This window comes from Ornithodoros turicata, chromosome 1 (assembly GCF_037126465.1).
Source record: "Ornithodoros turicata isolate Travis chromosome 1, ASM3712646v1, whole genome shotgun sequence".
NCBI classification, from domain to species: Eukaryota; Metazoa; Arthropoda; class Arachnida; order Ixodida; family Argasidae; genus Ornithodoros; species Ornithodoros turicata.
This window is the reverse complement of record NC_088201.1, coordinates 45,509,932-45,529,102: the sequence shown is the minus strand read 5'-3', so window position 1 is coordinate 45,529,102 and position 19,171 is coordinate 45,509,932. Positions and strand designations below refer to the sequence as shown.

Below are 19,171 nucleotides of genomic sequence, written 5' to 3'. Positions count from 1 at the left end.
TGTCAGATATGCCACGTTCCGCCGTGTAGCAGCTGCAGGCGCTTTCGCCATGAGACTGCTGGACGCCATAATCCGGATGCTTTCGTTACCGCTCACTACAGCTCTCCGTTTGCTCATGGCCACATTCAGCTCATTCATTCATTCAGTCAGTCATTCGCCACATTGAGCTCGAGTAAGCATGAATGAGCATGCTCATGCGTTTTGCAGAGGTATGAAACACAGTGCCCGCTGTCATTACAAATACACTGCTCGTTGAATGTCACCGGAGTCTCCTAAGTACGTCCAAAACAGAATTTGTGGCGTTCACCGCGCAACAACAAGGGAGCGGAGTCAGACCCGCCGTGCACGTACGACCGGCGCGCACGTGTCTGCCGTCTGATTAGAGAGGGAGGACGCAGTTTGCGAGGTTTGTATGCCGGAATTGAACAAAAGGAACTTGGAACTTACCCCAACTTACTTTGACAAAGTTACCTAAATAAAGCAACGAGTTAGGTTAGAAGTTACCGGAAAAAAATGACGGACGGTTAACGCTTGGATATGACACGAATTAGCAGCGGCAGCTGCTGAGGGGTGGTGTAGACACTTTCGTCGCTACATAGTTGACAAATGATGATTAAAGAATTTCACAACAGAGTTTCCACTAAGTGTATCTCGTTTCATTGTTCCTCACGTAGAGTGACGATGAGAGCTTTGTGATGTGAGAAATGAGTCGTGAGAGTTGACACTTCTTGCATGTACGATTGCAATGTACGATTCTCGAATACCAGGTCGATGCACGAATTGGAGTTAGTGGTAGGTTCTGTCAGTTTGTTGTACAGATACAATGCCATCTGGTTGGCGAGCTCGGTTGGGAGTGTGGTCTTATTAGCATCCACGTTGAAATCACCGAATAATTGGTTCGTATGGATGTACTGTGAGTGCGGAAATTATGAAATTCAGAACCTGTGTCTGTGTTGCTCGGTGTGAGAAGAGAGACGGTGTGTAGCAAGAGTCCACTGTATAATTGGACGCTGCAGATGTCACCAATGTCATCCACCGTAGCATGCAACCGAGCTCGTTGCATCCATTCTCGTTGCTTATAGCTCGGCGCCGTTCTTTGGAGGCAGCTTGTTGTGCAGGCAACACCTTGGGACGTGCATCCTGACTAGGGATGTAAAATTTCCGGAAAATTTGGGCTTCAGAAAAAAAAAGGGCATTTCCAGTGTTTGCCATTGAAAAATTTGAAACAAAAAGGAAAATAATGACGATACTGTTACTACAGCCTGTAACTTGTTTACTGACATGCATATACAAGGTGCTTACCAATAAAAATCCACCCGTGCCAGCGTGCAGTGCTCCTACTGTTAGGCAATGCAAGTGGAACATTGTGTCGCTTACATACAGGGTGTCCACGCTAAGTGTGAACAGATTTTTAAAAAAATATATCAATCACTTTTTCCGAGATGAAATCAATTGCAATATAGCATATGCTGAAGGGCACTCCCTAGGGGGGCATTAACAGACTCCTAAGGCAATGTCTTGATTAACTTTCAATAATTAACTTTTTAATTATAAAAGCTATGAAGTTGCTCCAATGAGAACATCTGATCTCTTCGGTCACCAGATACCAAAGCCGTTTTCAGAACAAAAATCTGTTCGATAGATCGTCCGCAAAAAAATCGTGAAGGAACGCCATTTTTTTATTTTTTTTATTCATTGCGCATCTCTAGAGACGCGTCTTTCCTTCGCCCCCAATACGAGAGGATGAAAGAGCACACTATCGCCTCTTGCGTCCTGGAAAAAGATTAAAAGAAAACAGAAAATGCAGCCCAAGATAAGGGCAGTTGCGATAGAGTCACCCGAGAGATTTGTGTTTTTGTTTTGTTTCCGCAAGTTAAAGCTAATCTTCGACGCATGAGGCGGCACTGTGCTCTTTCACTCTCTCACACTGGGGGTAAAGGAAAGCCGCTTCTTTGAAGATGCGCAATAAACCAAATAAAGAAAAAAATGGCGTTCCTTCACGAATTTTTTGCGGACGATCTACCGAACGGATTTTTGTTCTGAAAACGGTTTTGGTATCTGGTGACCGAAGAGATCAGATGTTCTCATTGGAGCACCTTCGTAGCTTTTATAATTAAAAAGTTAATTATTGAAAGTTAATTAAGACATTGCCTTAGGAGTCTGTTAATGCCCCCCTAGGGAGTGCCCTTCAGCATATGCTATATTGCAATCGATTTCATCTCGAAAAAAGTTAGATATATTTTTAAACAATCTGTTCACACTTAGCGTGGACACCCTGTATAAAGCTCTGAAGACCCCTGAAGGACATTTAACCTGGTACGCTTCGAAGGGATTGAGCATCGCAGCGCAAAGTTATGATACAAAGCGTACGAATCCAGTGTTCAAAACAATCAAGATGGCGTGGAGCGAAGTGCAGTTGAGAGATTGCGCACCAGACGGTGACGTGTCGCTTCGGCACAGACGTCTCCGTGCTGTTATCTACCCTGTTTCCTGGGGTTGGCGAATTGCACAAGGACAAATGCACCAATGCCTGACAGCGGACGAACTATTTTACAAAAGTGCCATGAACACAGCGGTCAAAGCGAAAACGATGAATGACGATGGCCATCTTTCGCCGCTGCTCATCGAAGTACTTTGTAGGCTGAATGTGAAACCCAAACTCGGGCGCCTCACAATGCGCTCGCGCACGAAAAATGCCATCTGCAATTTTTGCGGTTTTGTGCAACCTTTGAGCGACTAAAAAAAAGGAAAAGGAAAAAGTTTTTTTAAGTGATATTTGTGGGGGTGTTCTTTCCTGTCTTTACATCTCTAATCCTGACTAGATAATTAATTTCGGCACCTACACAACACATTCCACAAACAGAAGAAGAGAGAGACCACGTCAGACGCACGCACGCAGAGAGGACATGGGAGGAGGAGGGGGAGGATCGAGGGTCAATGTCGTGTCAACGTACCCCAACACTGCATATAGCTCATATGGCTGTCTCACTACGTGAAACTCCGAATTACCATTCAAGAGTTTTAGAATGGAATCCAAACGTCGCTTTGGGGTTTGGGTGCGCACGCTATTTTTCGCAATGTAGTGTGGGAGCCACAAACCTCACAAAGCTCCATCGCTCTCGCGGTCGGCGAGAATCTGCGGGAATATGTTGTCCGCAAATGGTCGAAAACATTGACAGCAACAACAAAAAAAAAGAGGTTAAATCAAACAATTAAGGGCAAAGGTGCTGATGCCTGGAATCTGGGCCTTCTTATTCTCGGTCAGGTATACTACCGCTACACCACGACAGCAGGACTTTCTCCTGAGCTAAGTGCCTCAAGTACAAGGGGACGGACAACCAATCACGCTCTTCCCATTCTCTCTTACATCTTTCTCACTCACTCACGCATTCATTCATTCAGACACGACGCAGGGCGATATCTTGTGTATACTACGTAAAAAAACGAGAAATTAGCCGAGGCGGCCTACAAACATGGACGACACAAACACGTAAGCCTATTTACAGTCCAACTGAACGGGGGGGCCGCTGCGTAACGCCAGCGGCCGTCGTTCAGTTAAAGGGTGGCTTAGAGTCCGACGCATGCACCCTATTCTAAAACTCTGTTGTATTTACCTACTAGAAACACACCACACGAGCATGTATTTTTTGAGGATCTGAGCCCAAAATGTTAAGATGTTGAGCAAGACACAAATACATATATGTATGACAAAGAGGAAATCAGAACTTGTCTCATAAAGTACATGTTGCAGCAACAACTTCATTTTGATGATGACGACTGGGCTGTTTCATGGCGGAACAACAGATGCTATACAACTGGTTATTTTGCACAAACGTAAGAGTTTTATGGTAAAGCGAGAGGATAATTGAACGTCCATTCTGGTATTCGGGAGCCCTAGTGCCACTACATTTGTTCCTTCCTTTGTCTTTCTGTATGTGTGCGCTCTAGCAGGTCAAAATAATAAGTTTTGTGAAGTACACAAAATATCATTGAAAAAGGAGTCAGTTTTGAGAACTTAACATGTTGAAAACAAATTGTGACACGGAACTTTTTGACAACCTACTTGAAGTTGTAGGCGAATCTACAGTAAAGGGGTTGATTACAAGGAGGAGGTTCTAGACTACATCACCAGTGATGCACCATGAGGTGTGCCACAGCGTTTGTATAAGCGTTATGAAAATGCTTTTTTTTTAATGCTTTAGATCTTTCAGCAGGCGAGCCTGTCCCAGATACAGTGTATGCCGAAATACTAGCTCTCTCCGATCCATCCCACATGGTGGATATGACTGACTCTGAGTTAACGGAGTACTTGGCGGTCTATTACACAGCGGTGAGCCCATAATCATAGCAACAACTCGAGCATTATCTCAGAACTGATTTTCAATGCACATATAATGAGCACTTACAAATTGTGTCGTATTATCATTACAGATGAACATGTTCTTTATGCTATTGACTGAGCCGAAAGTGGAGCTTCGTCTCGTCGGTATACTTAATTTAAGAGTAAGTACTTGGCCTTTAGTATCCGAGTTACGCAGAATACGTGCTTTTCAGCTAAACTGGTCTATCTTGCTCGACGCTCCGTGCACACTTAGCAGTGCTAAGCTAGCTTACGCTCAGCAGCATCTAATAATTTAGCTAACAAACTCGGAACTTGCCTAATGCCATCACGAGCCACAGATACGTGGTCGTATGATACTACGTAGTCATATACGTGTCCTTTAATTTAAGAAGCAAACTTAAGGCGGACTCACTTCTTAAGAAAGTCTATGGGGGATTTTTGTTCGCAGGGTTCTCGTAAACCTCGCTAAATTTCTACACGGAACAGGTACAGACATGTTCCTCTCTAGTTTACCTAGGGAATGACATATTTTTGAAGGCCTGACGCGATCCACTGATGCTTGGTGAATTAAAGTTTGTCAAATTTTCAATACATGGGAGTCTTTGGGAGATGCAACAAAATCGCTTCTCTATCGGCACGCCGGCCCGGGATATTTGAGCCAAAATATTCCCTACAGTAACATTCCCTACAGTAACATTCGGGGAATTGATTGCAATCAACAAATTCGACTAGCTTACTGCAGTTTTCCAGATCCCTGCGAATGAAAATAACGGCTTTGTCGTTTTCTAGCATGCTCTGCACGCTCGCGCCGGTTACATTACCTCCTTAAAGCGCGCGAGGAAAGCAAAGCGAAGAAAACAATTTTGCCACTGTGCAGCCAACTCTCTTCGAAAGCGAACGTTGACTAGATCGCATGAGTCCGCCTTAAAGCACCTGCTCTGACACTTCGCTCCAAGTTTTCCAGGATAAAGGAAAATAATGTCATACGCATCGATACGAACTTGCGCTCCAACTTTTGTGCGAAATGGGATGCTAGAGGCGTAGAAAATCGGAACCGCGAATACCAAAACTCATTCGGCTGCGACATCACGACAGGCATCTCTGCAAGTGATGCGCTCGCTGGACAGGTCACGTGCTTACGAGATCTAATAGGAATAGCCGTAGCTGTCTCTCCCTTGACGTCAGAGTTGGACGCCGAAGCTTCTTGAATCGTTTGCATTCGACAGCAGTGTCAAAAGTCGAAGAAGTCCACTTGTCTGAAAATCACGGGGTCAACCCTATTTATCTCGAGCGTGCTTTTGCCATTACGTCGGAGCACTGTTATCAATTTCAAGTGGCGAGAAATTTTCTTCGATTTTTTTTCTTTTTCTGTCAGAAACACAAAACGCGTGTCAAATTTGGCGTTTCGAGGCCCGCAAACTGTCGGCCGCGCAGGTCTCCGAAAGAAGGATGCAAGGAAGTCATGGAAATGCCTGTCACTTTTCCTTTTCCATGCTTCTGCTGATAACGACAGCATTGTTACAACGCAAAGTTATCTCAGACAACAGTGAGAAGGAAACAGGAATAAGCAGCACAGCTGAGATATTAAATAAACGAACTTTAAAGATCAGCGCTGCTTCCACGGCCGCAGAAACACCGGCGGCATGACAACACTTCCTAACCGGAGAAGTGTGCGTAGCGCTCAGAGGAGGAAAGGTACGGCCAGATGCCCTGTAACTGTATGAGACGCTCGCGACATTCCTTTTTTCAGTGCCCTGTTCTGATTGGTTCTTATGGGGTGACGTTTTCTCGTTTTTCCAGAGAGAGAATTACGGCATACTTTCAACATCCGGCGTCTGCTCTTGTCATGTATTCCGTCGAATAACAGTCAAAGTACGCCACTCTCTCGCGCGGGATTTTCGATACCGTGGTCAGTGCTCTACGAGGGATAAAATGACGCTATATTTCCGAAATCGACTTAACCGATGCAACCGTCCCTATAAAGACTCGTGTAACGAAGCGTCTTATTACCCACCACTCGGAGAAACTCAAGAATAACCTGTATGTTATCTGTAATGAGTATACAAATTTTATTAATTATCGAAATCTGCATATGCCGCATAGTTGTGGAAACATCGGAATACCAACCCGTCGTATAAAACGAAAAAGAAAAAGAAACACCACACCAAAATCAGAAGTGACATACAGCGACAAGGTGTTAAGGGCTCAATTTCCTGAAGATCCTGTCCTGTATGTCGCATCGCCGAAAACCCTTCTCTCTCTTGGCGCGAGATGAAGCGAAGAAAGGAGAAGAGGGCCCGAGAACCAGATTGGCCATATCGGAGAGTCATGGTGGCTGTGACGTTGGAGTCGCGTGCCTCGGAGGAAAAGTGGCAGCGGTGATAGCCGCTTCACATGCGGCATGTGAAGAGTTGCGCGGTTGCGCCCCGTCACCCGCAGCCCCAGCGGAGGCAGTCCTAGGAAGTGTACGTACGGAAGATCTTGCTGCGAACCACGATCGACAGGGCGAACCATGCACGTAGCGACAGGCGAGATCAAAGAAACAGCTCTGTCGCTGTCGTAGACTTGTTTAAAGCTCTTTCCACATGCACTTCGAGACACTGGCTACTTTGATAATACTAACACATCTTAAATAAAAATGTACTTCCACATTTCATTACATACTCTAATGAAGTCACTGATCAAAATCTATATACGAATAAGTATGTAGTTGTTAAGTGCGGCTCCTAGAAAGCTAGATCCATATATGCAGGTTTCCCGTCGGTGGGGAGCATTTATGCAAAGCAGTATTTGCATGGTGTTTGATTTAAGTCAATCTCGACTGAAACGCTTCATAATCGTGTTCCACCTAAGGACGGCATCTCGGATGCTGAAGAAGAACTTTATAATATTTACTCTTATCACATTACTCTATGAAAATAGCTTTTTCTGAAGCACAACTATAACCTGCCTGATACATACGTGCAACGTTTAAACACTACGTTGTCTTCTGGTGGGAGAAAAGGTTCACCCCACAATGCAGATATTAGGTTGAACACGGCTCTAGTACTCCACCCTTCGTATGAAAGCGCCGGGTACTCAAGTGAGACAATTTCAGACGATTCAAACAGAGACCAATGAGAGCCCGCTCCGCAATGTCGGCCTTCTTGAGAAGGAGAGGGAGAGAGAAAGCGCAAATGGCAGGTTATTTCGCTCACAAATCATGAGCGGCGCAACGAATCATTCCTTTTGTATAGCTACAAAGGTAACAGCATCTTCCATTCCGCGAGGAGAAATTTTTGCACTTTCGTGCCCCTTTATTAAAACATCGCCGCACAATTACAAGAGATGTTTGCGCAGCCTTCACACAGGACGTGTTGTGTCAATAATACTGTTTTTGTCCCTGCAGGAGCAGCCGCCTTATATGGTTACAGCGAAAAATGAACGCGGCAAATGGGTTCTGGTTATGGGGACAACGAATTATCACTTTACTCGATACCTGAACAAGGAGCTGGATCGCGAAAGACTCTACGATGGCGTCGTATGGATGAGCTCGTAAGCATGCTTACACATTCGCGAAAGAAAGTATACAACAGTGTTTCGTAAGGGCAAAGTAGTACATTTAGAATGCGCCGTAAAGGTACCACTGGCACAGCAGACAACGAAACTTTCTCGAGTTGTATTCGGAAAATCGTGTAAAAAATTTTCAGCTTCCGGATGTTCCGATCGATGGTTAGCGAAGATTAAAACCTGCTCTCTTCTATACAGCGTGAAGAGCAGCGATTTATTCTAGAGCCACTAGTTTATCCAGAATCGCAAGCACGGGGGAGCCATTATTGCAGTTATGCTATAACATTTTTATATATCATTGCCCACATCTAAAACAGAGAAAGAAAACGAGGCCTTTACGTGGAGGTGCACGGGAAAGCAAGGCAGGGGCTGTCGCAAAACATTTGAGGGGGTATTATGGGAGGTGGTGTGGGGTCTGTGTTATACTGGTGAATATCCCATTCGCCCATCCCGCTATTTTCGTCAGCTGTCCGAGAATCACTGTCGCCTTGAAGTCTACTTCACAGGGAACTTCCCAACAGGAAAACCGAAACGTTCAAACGTAGGGGATTCGCTACCATCCAACATCAAAGACCATTCATTACTAAATTTATCGGTCTTTAGAGGTCTTGCAAACTCGAATTCGAGAAGAAAATATTAGTATCGCCAGCGTACAGATCAAATATGGCGTTTTTAGAAATACCATCAATAAAATATCGTTACCAACCTCGGTGGACCAGCTGGTACCGTATCAGTCTACTGATCCCAAGGATGCGGGTTCGATCCCTGCCGAGGACGCCAGCAACTTAGTGGCAGGGTACAAATTGCTTAGACACGCCGTCTACCGCCGGAGACGTTCGCTCAGAACACTCATGTGGACAAAATTAACCACTGTGGTGCCGCTCATCATATGGTCGTCGTGACGTAACCCCACGAATTATTGATACAAAAAAAAAAGAATATTGTTGAATCGAAGAGACTGAGTAGGCCCAAGTCTAGACCAGTAATCCCTCTGTTACACGAGCAGTCTTCAGTGAGGATTGAAACAAACAGCCATTGAACATACGTAGCGCCACCAAGTGTGCAACGTGTCAACCTCCCAGGGCGCGTTAGATCTCATGCTCTTTGAGAAGTTGACACGTTACACGCTTGGTGGCGCTACTCCCATGATCAATGGCCGTTGGTTTCAATCCTCATTGAAGACTGCCCGTGTAAGTACAGTATTTACTCTTTCACCACCTCAGTTGTCTCTAGTTATATCCCACTTTCAAGAAGAGGGTGCCGTAGCAGATTTACAAGTAACGTGAGGCAGCTTATTTGTGCGGCGGCGTGCTGCATGTGCGGCGGTTAATTTCGACCTGAAGTTTTTTTACCGTGCGCCGAAGATCTCCTGCGCACAGTGCTATAGATGCGGGGTTACCTCCCCCACACTGCTAGAAGTGAAGTGAAATCCAAATGGCGTCGACGATTACGTGTTTCTGTTACCCTAGATGTGCTAAGCATTTTTTGAAAAGATCATGCTTCCAAAGAATATTATAGCCGTGTTTTTTTGTTGTTTTTTTCTCCCACTCTTTTTTCAGCCTGGGGCTCGGAAAAATTGTGAATGGAACAGCAGTGACAACACTGGCAGGTAAGCTCTGTATCAACTTCATTGTTCTATTCATCCTTGTTCCTGTCATTGAGTGAGCGCTATTACCACCACAGAGGAGTTCAGTTTCATCCACATTTTATCCCCGCGGATATCAAAGCTTCTATTCGTAAACGAGGATGCCACGAGGATATCCGTGCGGATCCGCGATGTAACCGCACCGGCGCACAACTCTAGAAATAGTAGAATGGATTTAGTTTCTTTGTTGTACCCCGGACTTAGTTGTTTGCAATCAAGTGCCTTTTACGTGGTTCATCAAAGACGCGCACAAAGAAGAAGAAGAAGCACGCATTTTGAGATAAACATCATGTATGTGACAACGCAGGACCGAACCTTGGGTGCGCCGCGATGCTAGCCCCTGTGAATGAACGAAATGCCTAGCCTAGGCCTCCATGTATTATTAGAGACCTGCAAGCTCCAAGGAGAGGACAAAGCAAGTTCACTTACCTGCCACATTGGCGGCCTACATGGCCCAAAAAGCTGTTGAGTAGACTGCGATTCACTACCAGAAACGTTGGTACTACACCTCTTTCCACCATGGCAGTTACGTGCTGCGGCTTCCCTCCAATGTAGCTTCAGGCCATGCGTGCACCACTCGTGTAATTCTTTACCGCATTTTCTTCGAGTAATCGTTGAATATCTGTTGAACTTTGACGTAGAATACGAACTTGAAGTAATTTAAATGCTGGAAGTCTGCCGGCACTTTCTGCGCCAGCAGCTGATCATAGCAGGCGACCAAAAGCGTCGTCATAACACCTTTCCTGTTACATGCGCGTATGAAAATTTACATGTGTTCAATTACTGCTAGAACTGAATTATTCGTATCGCCTGTCACAAACAGCTATTTTTATTACTCTTAGATATATCATCACATTTTACGCTTAAAGGCACTATCGCATCCGGACACATGGGTAGGAAACAGTTACTAGACTACATGGCACCTTTGGACTTTCGATTTCGCCAATTTTTTTTTCTACTGAGAAATGCTCGGGTATCAAAGAAGACTTTTTTCGATCAGCCCAACCTCTGGGAAAACGAACGATGACATCATCGTGACGCATGAGCTAAGTCGACCAATGCGAGCGCGGCGCGGCGCTCCACCATTTTCTCTCCGCGCAACTCCCCGAGATATGGAGATATCGTCTGCTTCGTGCATGGCTTCCTGTGTGAACGAACCTATTTCCTCGAAATTGCTGTGAGTTTCGCTCAATAGTGAAATTGCGACATGAGGCGGAATGTGGGAACTTGGCAAGACTCTTATGTTACATCCGTGCACGATATGAAATTGATGGGTAGAGAGTCCTGATTGTGGGCACAGCAGAACATGGTACATGCCTGGTAAGCCAGCAGAAGCTCCGTCCCGCAGACACATGTAGAGGAAATGGCGTTCCTCTACATGAGTCCTGGCCGGCGATGATGGAATGTCCCAGCGGGCAGATGTGCGTGGCGTTACGCTAGGACGGTGCCGGTAGAACTGACGAGCCAGCTTAGTAGCGCGTGGCAGCAGGAGCACATCGTCGTCGTCATCGGTGACCACCACAGTGCCCCCCCCCCCCCCTCAGACGCGGAGCGGGTAGACAAACGCGGCGACGAGAGGTATGACGTAGGAATGAGCGGTCACTTGGCGGCCGTTGGGGGGCCACGAGTACCGAATCGTCGAGAAGAGTGGCGAAGGCAGGCAGGGCGTGTGCAGTGGGGGCGACGTGAGCCGTAGTCACGAGAGTGCCGAGCTGACGCGTCGTCAGGGCGAGTGACCAGCGGCTTGGTGATGCGGTAAGGGAGCGCGTTGCTCGACAGGTGCCGCTGGCAGATCCGGGGAATACCATCACGATGTACTTGGAGGGCTGACGAACCGTAAGGGCCAACTTCGTATCGCGACCGGTACGGGGCGTCGAAGCCGAAGGGTGCCGGGTCAGAGCGAGGAGATGGTGGCCTTGTATTACGAGCCTTCGGTGGAACGACGTGCTCGGGGACACACGAGTTGCGCCGTAGCGCCATCGACTGCTGTCTGCACTGGGTTTGGTGGTGATGATGAGGTGGGCTGAACTAAAGCCTGATGGTGGTAGTCGCCGTCGAAATTTGGGATGGTAACAGGCCGAATTACGCCGAACATGGTGTTCTTCGTTCGGGTCACCGAATGTAGAGGAGATGGTGTTCCTCTACACGAGTCCTGACCGGCCATGACGCAATGTCCCAGCGGGCAGATGTGCGTGGCCTCACGCTAGGACGGTGCCGGTAGCACTGACAAGCCAGCGCAGTAGCGCTATGGCGGGCTATAGTTTCTATTTGTGTGCATCACCAGTCGTGCAAATGATGTTCGCGCATTACCGTTTCTGCTTATGTTTGCCATACAGGGTGTCCCACCGAAAAAGGACCAGGGGCTAAAAAAAAGACGGAGTGCTGGACGCAAATGGAACCAATTGTACGTGTTTAGCAGTTGTGTGGTCTATCCAAAAATATTTTTTCATCGCCCCTTGTTAATTAATTAGCGGTAATTAATTTTCTAACTTTTCAATTATAAAAGCTACGAAGTTGTCTCAATGAGAACATCTGATCTCTTCGGTCGCCTGATACCAAAGCCGTTTTCAGAACAAAAATCCGTTCGATAGATCGTTCACAAAAAATTCGTGAAGGAACACCTTTTTTTTCTTTATTTAGTTCATTGCGCATCCTCGAAGGCGCGTATTTCCTTCATTCCCAATGTGAGAGAGTGAAAGAGCACAGTGCCGCCTCATGCGTCGAAGATGAGTTTTAACTTGCGGAAACAAAACAAAAGGAAATGTATGGGGTGACTCTATCGCAACTGCCCTTATCTTGGGTTGCTATTTCTGTTTTCTTTAATCTTTTTCCAGGACGCAAGAGGCGATAGTGCGCTCTTTCGTCGTCTCGTTTTGGGGGTGAAGGAAAGACGCGCCTCTAGAGATGCGCAACGAACAAAATAAAGAAAAAAATGGTGTTCCTTCACGAATTTTTTGTGAACGATCTATCGAACGGACTTTTGTTCTGAAAACGGCTTTGGTATCAGGCGACTGAAGAGATCAGATGTTCTCATTGAAACAACTTCGTAGCTTTTATAATTGAAAAGTTAGAAAATTAATTACCGCTAATTAATTAACAAGGGGCGACGAAAAAAATATTTTTGGATAGACCACACAACTGCTAAACACGTACAATTGGCAGTGATGGCCAGTAGTAGTAGTAATTACATATAGTTAAACTACTAGTTAAACTACCAGATTGTAGTTAAAAAGTAGTTATCAACTACTTGCAGAAATGTAGTGGCAACTACTAGTTAAACTACTATTTTAAGTAGTTAACTTCAGTAGTTTGGTTACTGAAGGCGCGAACTACTTCCGATTTTGCCGCAAGCTTTACGGCACGATTGTGCTTCCGACTGTTACCTTGAGCTACTTGTTTGATGAGAATGGAGGTGCAGAGCAATTGTGCCGTGCATGTGTACTAAATCTTCACTTTTAGTGCTTGTCCAGTGAAGCCTCATTTGCTGTGAAATAATTGTGCAACTTAGTTTATCGCGTCGGCACAGAAAGAATCCCGCCGCAAGCTTTGTATATGACGATCGTAGCAGTGGCTTGAGCCAAAGTTTATCATTGCTTGTGATCATATTTAGGTGTCCAAGAACACTACAAGGGATTGGTGTTGATGGACAACGTTAAGTAGTTAAACTAGTTAAACTAGTTAAAGTAGTTAAACTACATTGCAGTAGTTAAAGAAGTAGTTTTAACTACTCACCTGGAAAGTAGTTGAACTACTAGTTAAACTACTCCATCGCAAAGTAGTTAGTAGTTATAGTTAAACTACTGTAGAAGTAGTTAGTGGCCATCACTGACAATTGGTTCCATTTGTGTCCAGCACTCCGTCTTTTTTTTAGCCCCTGGTCCTTTTTCGGTGGGACACCCTGTATACATGTTGAAGGAAACACGATTTGTCTTTGAGAGTGCATTTGCTGCAGCTGCCGAGACCGACAGCACGTGCGTATAAGACAGCTATGAGCACGCGCACGCTTCGCTTTTATTTATCTTGTATTTTCGGTGGATTCCATCTATTTTTCTCATGCGCTGCACTCCGGAGCGCGCTCAGATGCTGTTCACATACCCTATCACGTGAGGGAGAGGGCACCGGAAACGACAGCGCAAGCAGCCCGTGGTAGCCACCTGTCAGCAGGCCCGTCGTCCCGACCCGACTTCATTCTTCGCTCAGCACACCATTCGTTCTAGCCCGCCATAGTAGCGCGTGGCAGCTGAAAGCCGAAAGGTCTAACAAACTGACACTCAAGATGAATGTTACAAGGCACTTACAAGAGATAGCCGATAAATCGCATCCGGGACAACCAGAAACAACATTCCCCAAGCCGATCACAGACTCTCCGCGGCTAGCAGACGCAGTCTCCTCGTACTCCCGCTCGCCCGCCTGTCGGTCGGTTGCCAAGGCTACCAAGGTCCCTCCAGTCACTCCCTGATTGGTCTTGTCTGCGCTAGAGTCACTAGTCCGCGCCAAAGTGCGCACACTGATTGGCCTTGTCCGGGTGACGTCTCCAGAAAGGGAATTCAGGAATACTATCGATATGCGTCGTCTGCTCTTGCCATGTGTTACATCAAACGGCACAGGAACAACACCACCAAATGGCGCCGGATTTTCGGCATTGTTATCGGCGATGAACGTGGAGTAAAACGACACCATAGTTTCGGAATCGACCAGGATGGATGCGATAGTCCCCTGTAAGAAACCTGGATAGTGTACGGATACCTGATGAATATAAACTCAAATATATGGTGATTTTCATCTACACCCAGTGAACAGCATAGCCAGAACGGTTAGTGCAATGAAAATTTTAATTCAACGTGACTCCTCCCGTTCTCCCGTGTACAGCTCTGCATGCGGAGGTCGCTCGAGAACCCGCTGGCGGCTGCCTGCCGGCACGCCATATAACTAGTTTCAGATCATGCGACTGTGAGACGAGGAGTGCCTAGTAAAGCATAGCACCGGGCCTGTTTGCTAGGTGAGGTTATCACGAGGTAGCTGCGGACATTGCAATCGTTTTATTATATTTTTCAAGCGAAACTGCCAAGGGAGACCGACGTCTTGCTTCGTCGTGGCGTGGGCCTGCCGACATGAACAAACGGTCGTTCTCGGACTTCCCATGTTGGTGGCCGTTGTCTTCGCGTTAGAGTAAATCCAGTTAGGCCTGTCGCCATCCCCACAGGTCTCATGTCAGTGCTTCATATCATTAAAATCAATGACTCTCGAAAGACACGGCAAAAAAAGAAATTAGTTGAGCAAAGGGGGGGGGGGAGGATGGAGCGTGATTTATGCATCGAGGTGTCGCCGACAGCACGGCAAGCGACTCTGAGTGATTCGGCATAGTGGATCTTATTTCTTCACGCCAAACAGCGCGTTATCCTCCCAAGCTCATTGCAGTTCTGGTGCTAAATCTGACCAATATCTGCAAACCATTACGCGCAATTTAAAATTATCCCCTCATTTTCTTGTCATCGGGGGGCTAATTTTTATTTCTATAGACTTATCCATCTGCGCAGTGCGCGGTGTTTTCGTGCTAGTCTCCTGGCTTAATATTAACCAAGAAGGTATGCTTTCAGGCAAATGCCAACAGGGACATTAACACTCCCCGTTGGCTTCTGCCACACCACACGCTTTAGTTAAATGACAAGGGAGCACAACGAAGACGAAGCACGAAGATGAAGACGGCCGAAGAGGACGTGTTTTTCTGCGTGTTCTTCACTCTAGGCCTAGCGATTTTTGTAAATTTTATCCTCAAGACGAAGTTTTCTCTATCTCCCTGCCCTGCCCTGCACCGCCCTTTTGTTCGCCAGGGGGAGGTCCCTCCAGCCCCATTAGGGCCTTTGACGGACGTCGGCCCGCCGATGTCATGGACACCGCTAGCCACAGCCACATGGACACCGAAGGCCACAGCTAGAACAAGTGCCGTTGCAGCTGCTAGGCTTCCAGAACCTCCAGCGAAACGCCAACGAGACGAAAATAATGATGTCTTTGCGCGTGCGTACGTCCCTCACGATGACGCGAACCCCGCCTCCGACGCCACAGTGGTAAACCTGGAAATCGATAACGAAGACGACGACGACACGACTCCTTTCTAAGTCGTCACATACAAAAACAACCGTCCTGCGGGCATTCCAGTTCTCTTCAAACCGAAGGACTTAAGCCGGACGTTTTGGGATGTTAACCAACTATCGCGAAGCATGTCGCTTACAGAGGGTCATCCGCCGTCATCTTCAAAGGTTGTCGCAGCAACAATGGAGAACCTTTTGCTCTACTTTGACTCCTTTCACACCTACAACGAGAGTATGGCAGATCATTAGAACGCTTGGGACGCCGACTACCCAGACATACCCGTTTAGGGCCTTGGCTATCTATCGGAATACGGACGAGAAGACGGTGGCTAATGAATTCTGTATATCACTTGCTAAACCGTCAGTGGCATCTGCAACTAGCGTTCATCAAACATCTGTGAAAGAGCTCACTGACACCACGTGCTTTACTCGCGATGCGCAGACCTTACTGCATATCATGAACGCCAGTTGGGCTGAAGGCAAACTACCAGCGTCATGGAAAGTCTCTGGAGTAGTTCCTCTGCCCAAACCCGGAAAGTCCCCTCGTGACGTCAAGATCATGAAAAAAATGGTCCTGAGTCGGTTGGAGTGGCTCCTAGAAGCAACATTGCGTTTTCCCTGACTCCATGTCCGGGTTTCGTAAAGGCAGATGTACAATGGATAGTGTGCTGGACCTGGTCACGTACGTAGAGCATGAGCGCGCTCAAGGCCGGACAACTGCAGCAATCTTCCTGGATATTAAAAGAGCATACGATACGGTCAGCCACAGTCACGTGCTCCACGACCTTTTCCCTCAAGGCATCCAAGGGCGTGATTTACGGTGGATTGCTGACTACATCCAGGAGAGATCTGTTTACATGAGCACGGAGAACGGTGCAAGCGATAATCATGCTCTCACATGTGGAGTCCCACAGGGGGGGGGGGGGGGGGGTACTGAGGCCTCTACTGTTTAATGTGGTCTTATCGTCTCTGCCACAACTGCTGCCAAAGAATGTGCATATTACCATCTACGCTGACGATATCTATTTGTCGGGCTCCGGAGTGCTGATGCCTGCGCTACAACAACGTCTTCAAAATGCGCTAGACGTAACTGAAGGCTTCTTAATGCAGAGAGGAATGGACATCTCAGCAGAGAAGACTGTCTTCCTTCCATTCACCCGAAAGAAAATGAAGCATTTTCAGTTGCATCTAAATGGGCAACGAGTAACAAGATTATCTCACTATCGCTTTCTGGGAGTAATCATCGACGCGCTACTCTCATGGGCGGCTCATGTCAAATATATAAAAGGAAGAGCCGATGCGAGAAGCAACGTGTTGCGCCATACCGCAGGTTCTCACTGGGGACTGTCGACCAGGTCCCTATTGGCCATACACAGAGCTCTCATTCGGCAGATGATTGCATTCCACCTTCCTGTGTTACATGGTATATCTGACACCTCAGAGCGAACACTGCAGAGTGCACTAGCCAAGGGCCTGAAGATATGTCTTGGAGTACCGTGCGCCACTTCTAATGTTCTAACCACAATAGAATCTCGAGAACTTTCGCTCCCTGTGCTGCGGACACAGGAATCAGTGTGTCATTATGCGCGGCTAAGCACGTCTCACTACAAACACCCGCTTGCACGGCAATTAGTCCACCGAAAATCGAACTTTTCAAATGCCATCGCCCAACACCACCGAACAATTCCTAAGGTGCAAAGACAGGAAACGGCGCTGCATCCTCCATGGACATTTATACCCCCGGTAGTTCGCACGTCCGTACCAGGTTTGCAGAAAAAAGCACATCACCCAACCTTGGCAATCCGACAGTACTGCCTTGCCGCAATGGACAATCACAAGAATAGGACGGCGATTTTTACTGATGGCTCGACGACGACCTCAGGATCAGCATCTGTGGTGCCAGAGCATAGCAGGGAAGGGATCGCGAGACTATCGCATCGCACGTCGTCGACCATGGCTGAGTTAGTTGCGATTATAATGACAATAGATTATATAGGCACAAGGGAGATACAGGCTCAGTGGGTTATCTACTGTGGCTCCAAGGCTGGACTTGAAGCCATACAATCGTTCTTGACTGGCGGACGTATTATTCCAGTTGTTCACGACATACTGAAAGAATATGCAAGATCGTACATCACCGGTCATAACGTCCTCATCCAGTGGATTCCTGGGCACATTGGCATGCCGGGTAATGAGGCCGCAGACAAATTAGCGGACGTAGCACATCTTTCGTCAACAAACTATGTTTCGCCATTTTCCCAAGGCAGACGTGAAATCGCTACTTCAGTCCATTTCAAGAGCAGGTATGAAGGAACAGTGGCAGGAAGCTGATCGCCGATCACCTCTCCTCTTCAAGATCGATCCGGAAGGAAAATACCGGTTCCCATCCGGTACACGGAGGCCCATTGAGGCGCTGCTGCATCGTTTTCGGTTGAACGCCCCGTACGGTCAACAGTTCCTCCACAAGATTGGGCGGGCTGACTCTGCAGACTGTTCAGTATGTGCGACAGTGGAGGACACTGAGCACATTCTCCTGCATTGTACCAAGTATGCTCCACAAAGGACTAGGTTGAGGTATACCCTCGACCGCCTGGACAACAGGCGTTTCGACGTGGTGAAAGTGCTCGGACTGTGGGACCCAAGAAACAAAGCGAGACACTGCCTTTGCGGCACTTGAGAACTTCCTTGTGAGCTGCGGCATGGAACTCATATTTTTGGATTTTGTGTGAGTGCCTCTATCAGTGTGTATCTTTGTAGTGTGTATTAGTGTGTATTTGTAGTGTGTATCTGTTTCTCTGCATGTTCTAGTGATATTTATTCACTTGCACCTAGTGTACTAACACACTAATTGTTGGAGGATAGGGAATGTACTTTTGTTTGTTTTGGGTTGTTTGTTTGTTGTTTTGTTTTCGGAGTGGCAGGTAGACAAGTTCAATTTCTCTCTGGTTTTCTTTTAAATAATCAATCAACGTTCCTCTTTTTTTTTTTTTTTTTCCTGTGGCTTTGCTGTTTGCAACAAAATTACGGTGCTAGTATGTAAAACATCAAAAGCTTGTGTGGAACACAAACCCACACTGTAAAAAAAGGTAGAATTTCCTACCCAAGCTGGTAGAACGACAGTTCCTATTCTGCAGAGTTCCTGCTATGCAGTTATCCCAAAATGTAAAATTGGTTTGAGTAGAAATGTGGTTGCAATACGGCTCTACCGACATGGGTAGAAAATTCTACCTTTTTTTTTTACAGTGAATGTTACCACGCTGCCTATCGCAGTTCACGGCGTGTATGTGCATTTTGGTATTTCCAACTTTTAACTGTTGAACATTATCAAGGTACTAAGTCTCATGACCTGCCAGCAATGCCAATACTTTCTTCAAAAATGTTCCTCTCAGAAACATACATTATTGAACATCCAGAGTTTTTCTTTTGCATTACCAATTGGGTACTTGACTACTTCGTGGGAGGTACCGAAGAAAAGTCCTTGAAGTACAGTAGAAAGTACACAATTTGTACTTGGTACTTCAAGTACCATAATCAGCACGAGTCATG

General features: G+C 46.6%; 2 protein-coding genes across 3 annotated transcripts in view; one reads left to right on the top strand and one right to left on the bottom strand.

The window, feature by feature from the left end:
* Positions 1–19,171, bottom strand: part of LOC135398612 (leukocyte elastase inhibitor-like) — a 208,054-nt gene that overhangs the window by 100,472 nt on the left and 88,411 nt on the right. The gene's annotated exons all lie outside the window — the stretch shown is intronic.
* The window catches only part of LOC135378152 (venom metalloproteinase BumaMPs1-like), a 43,709-nt gene that overhangs the window by 5,428 nt on the left and 19,110 nt on the right, over positions 1–19,171 (top strand). Inside the window, exons 6-9 of one of the 2 annotated variants that reach the window (XM_064611062.1) lie at positions 4,215–4,330; positions 4,432–4,503; positions 7,731–7,876; positions 9,451–9,500. In XM_064611062.1, coding sequence (XP_064467132.1) covers positions 4,215–4,330; positions 4,432–4,503; positions 7,731–7,876; positions 9,451–9,500 — 384 coding nt within the window. Of the gene's footprint in view, positions 1–4,202; positions 4,331–4,431; positions 4,504–7,730; positions 7,877–9,450; positions 9,501–19,171 lie in introns of both variants that reach the window. The other variant, XM_064611061.1, reaches the window with a different exon arrangement.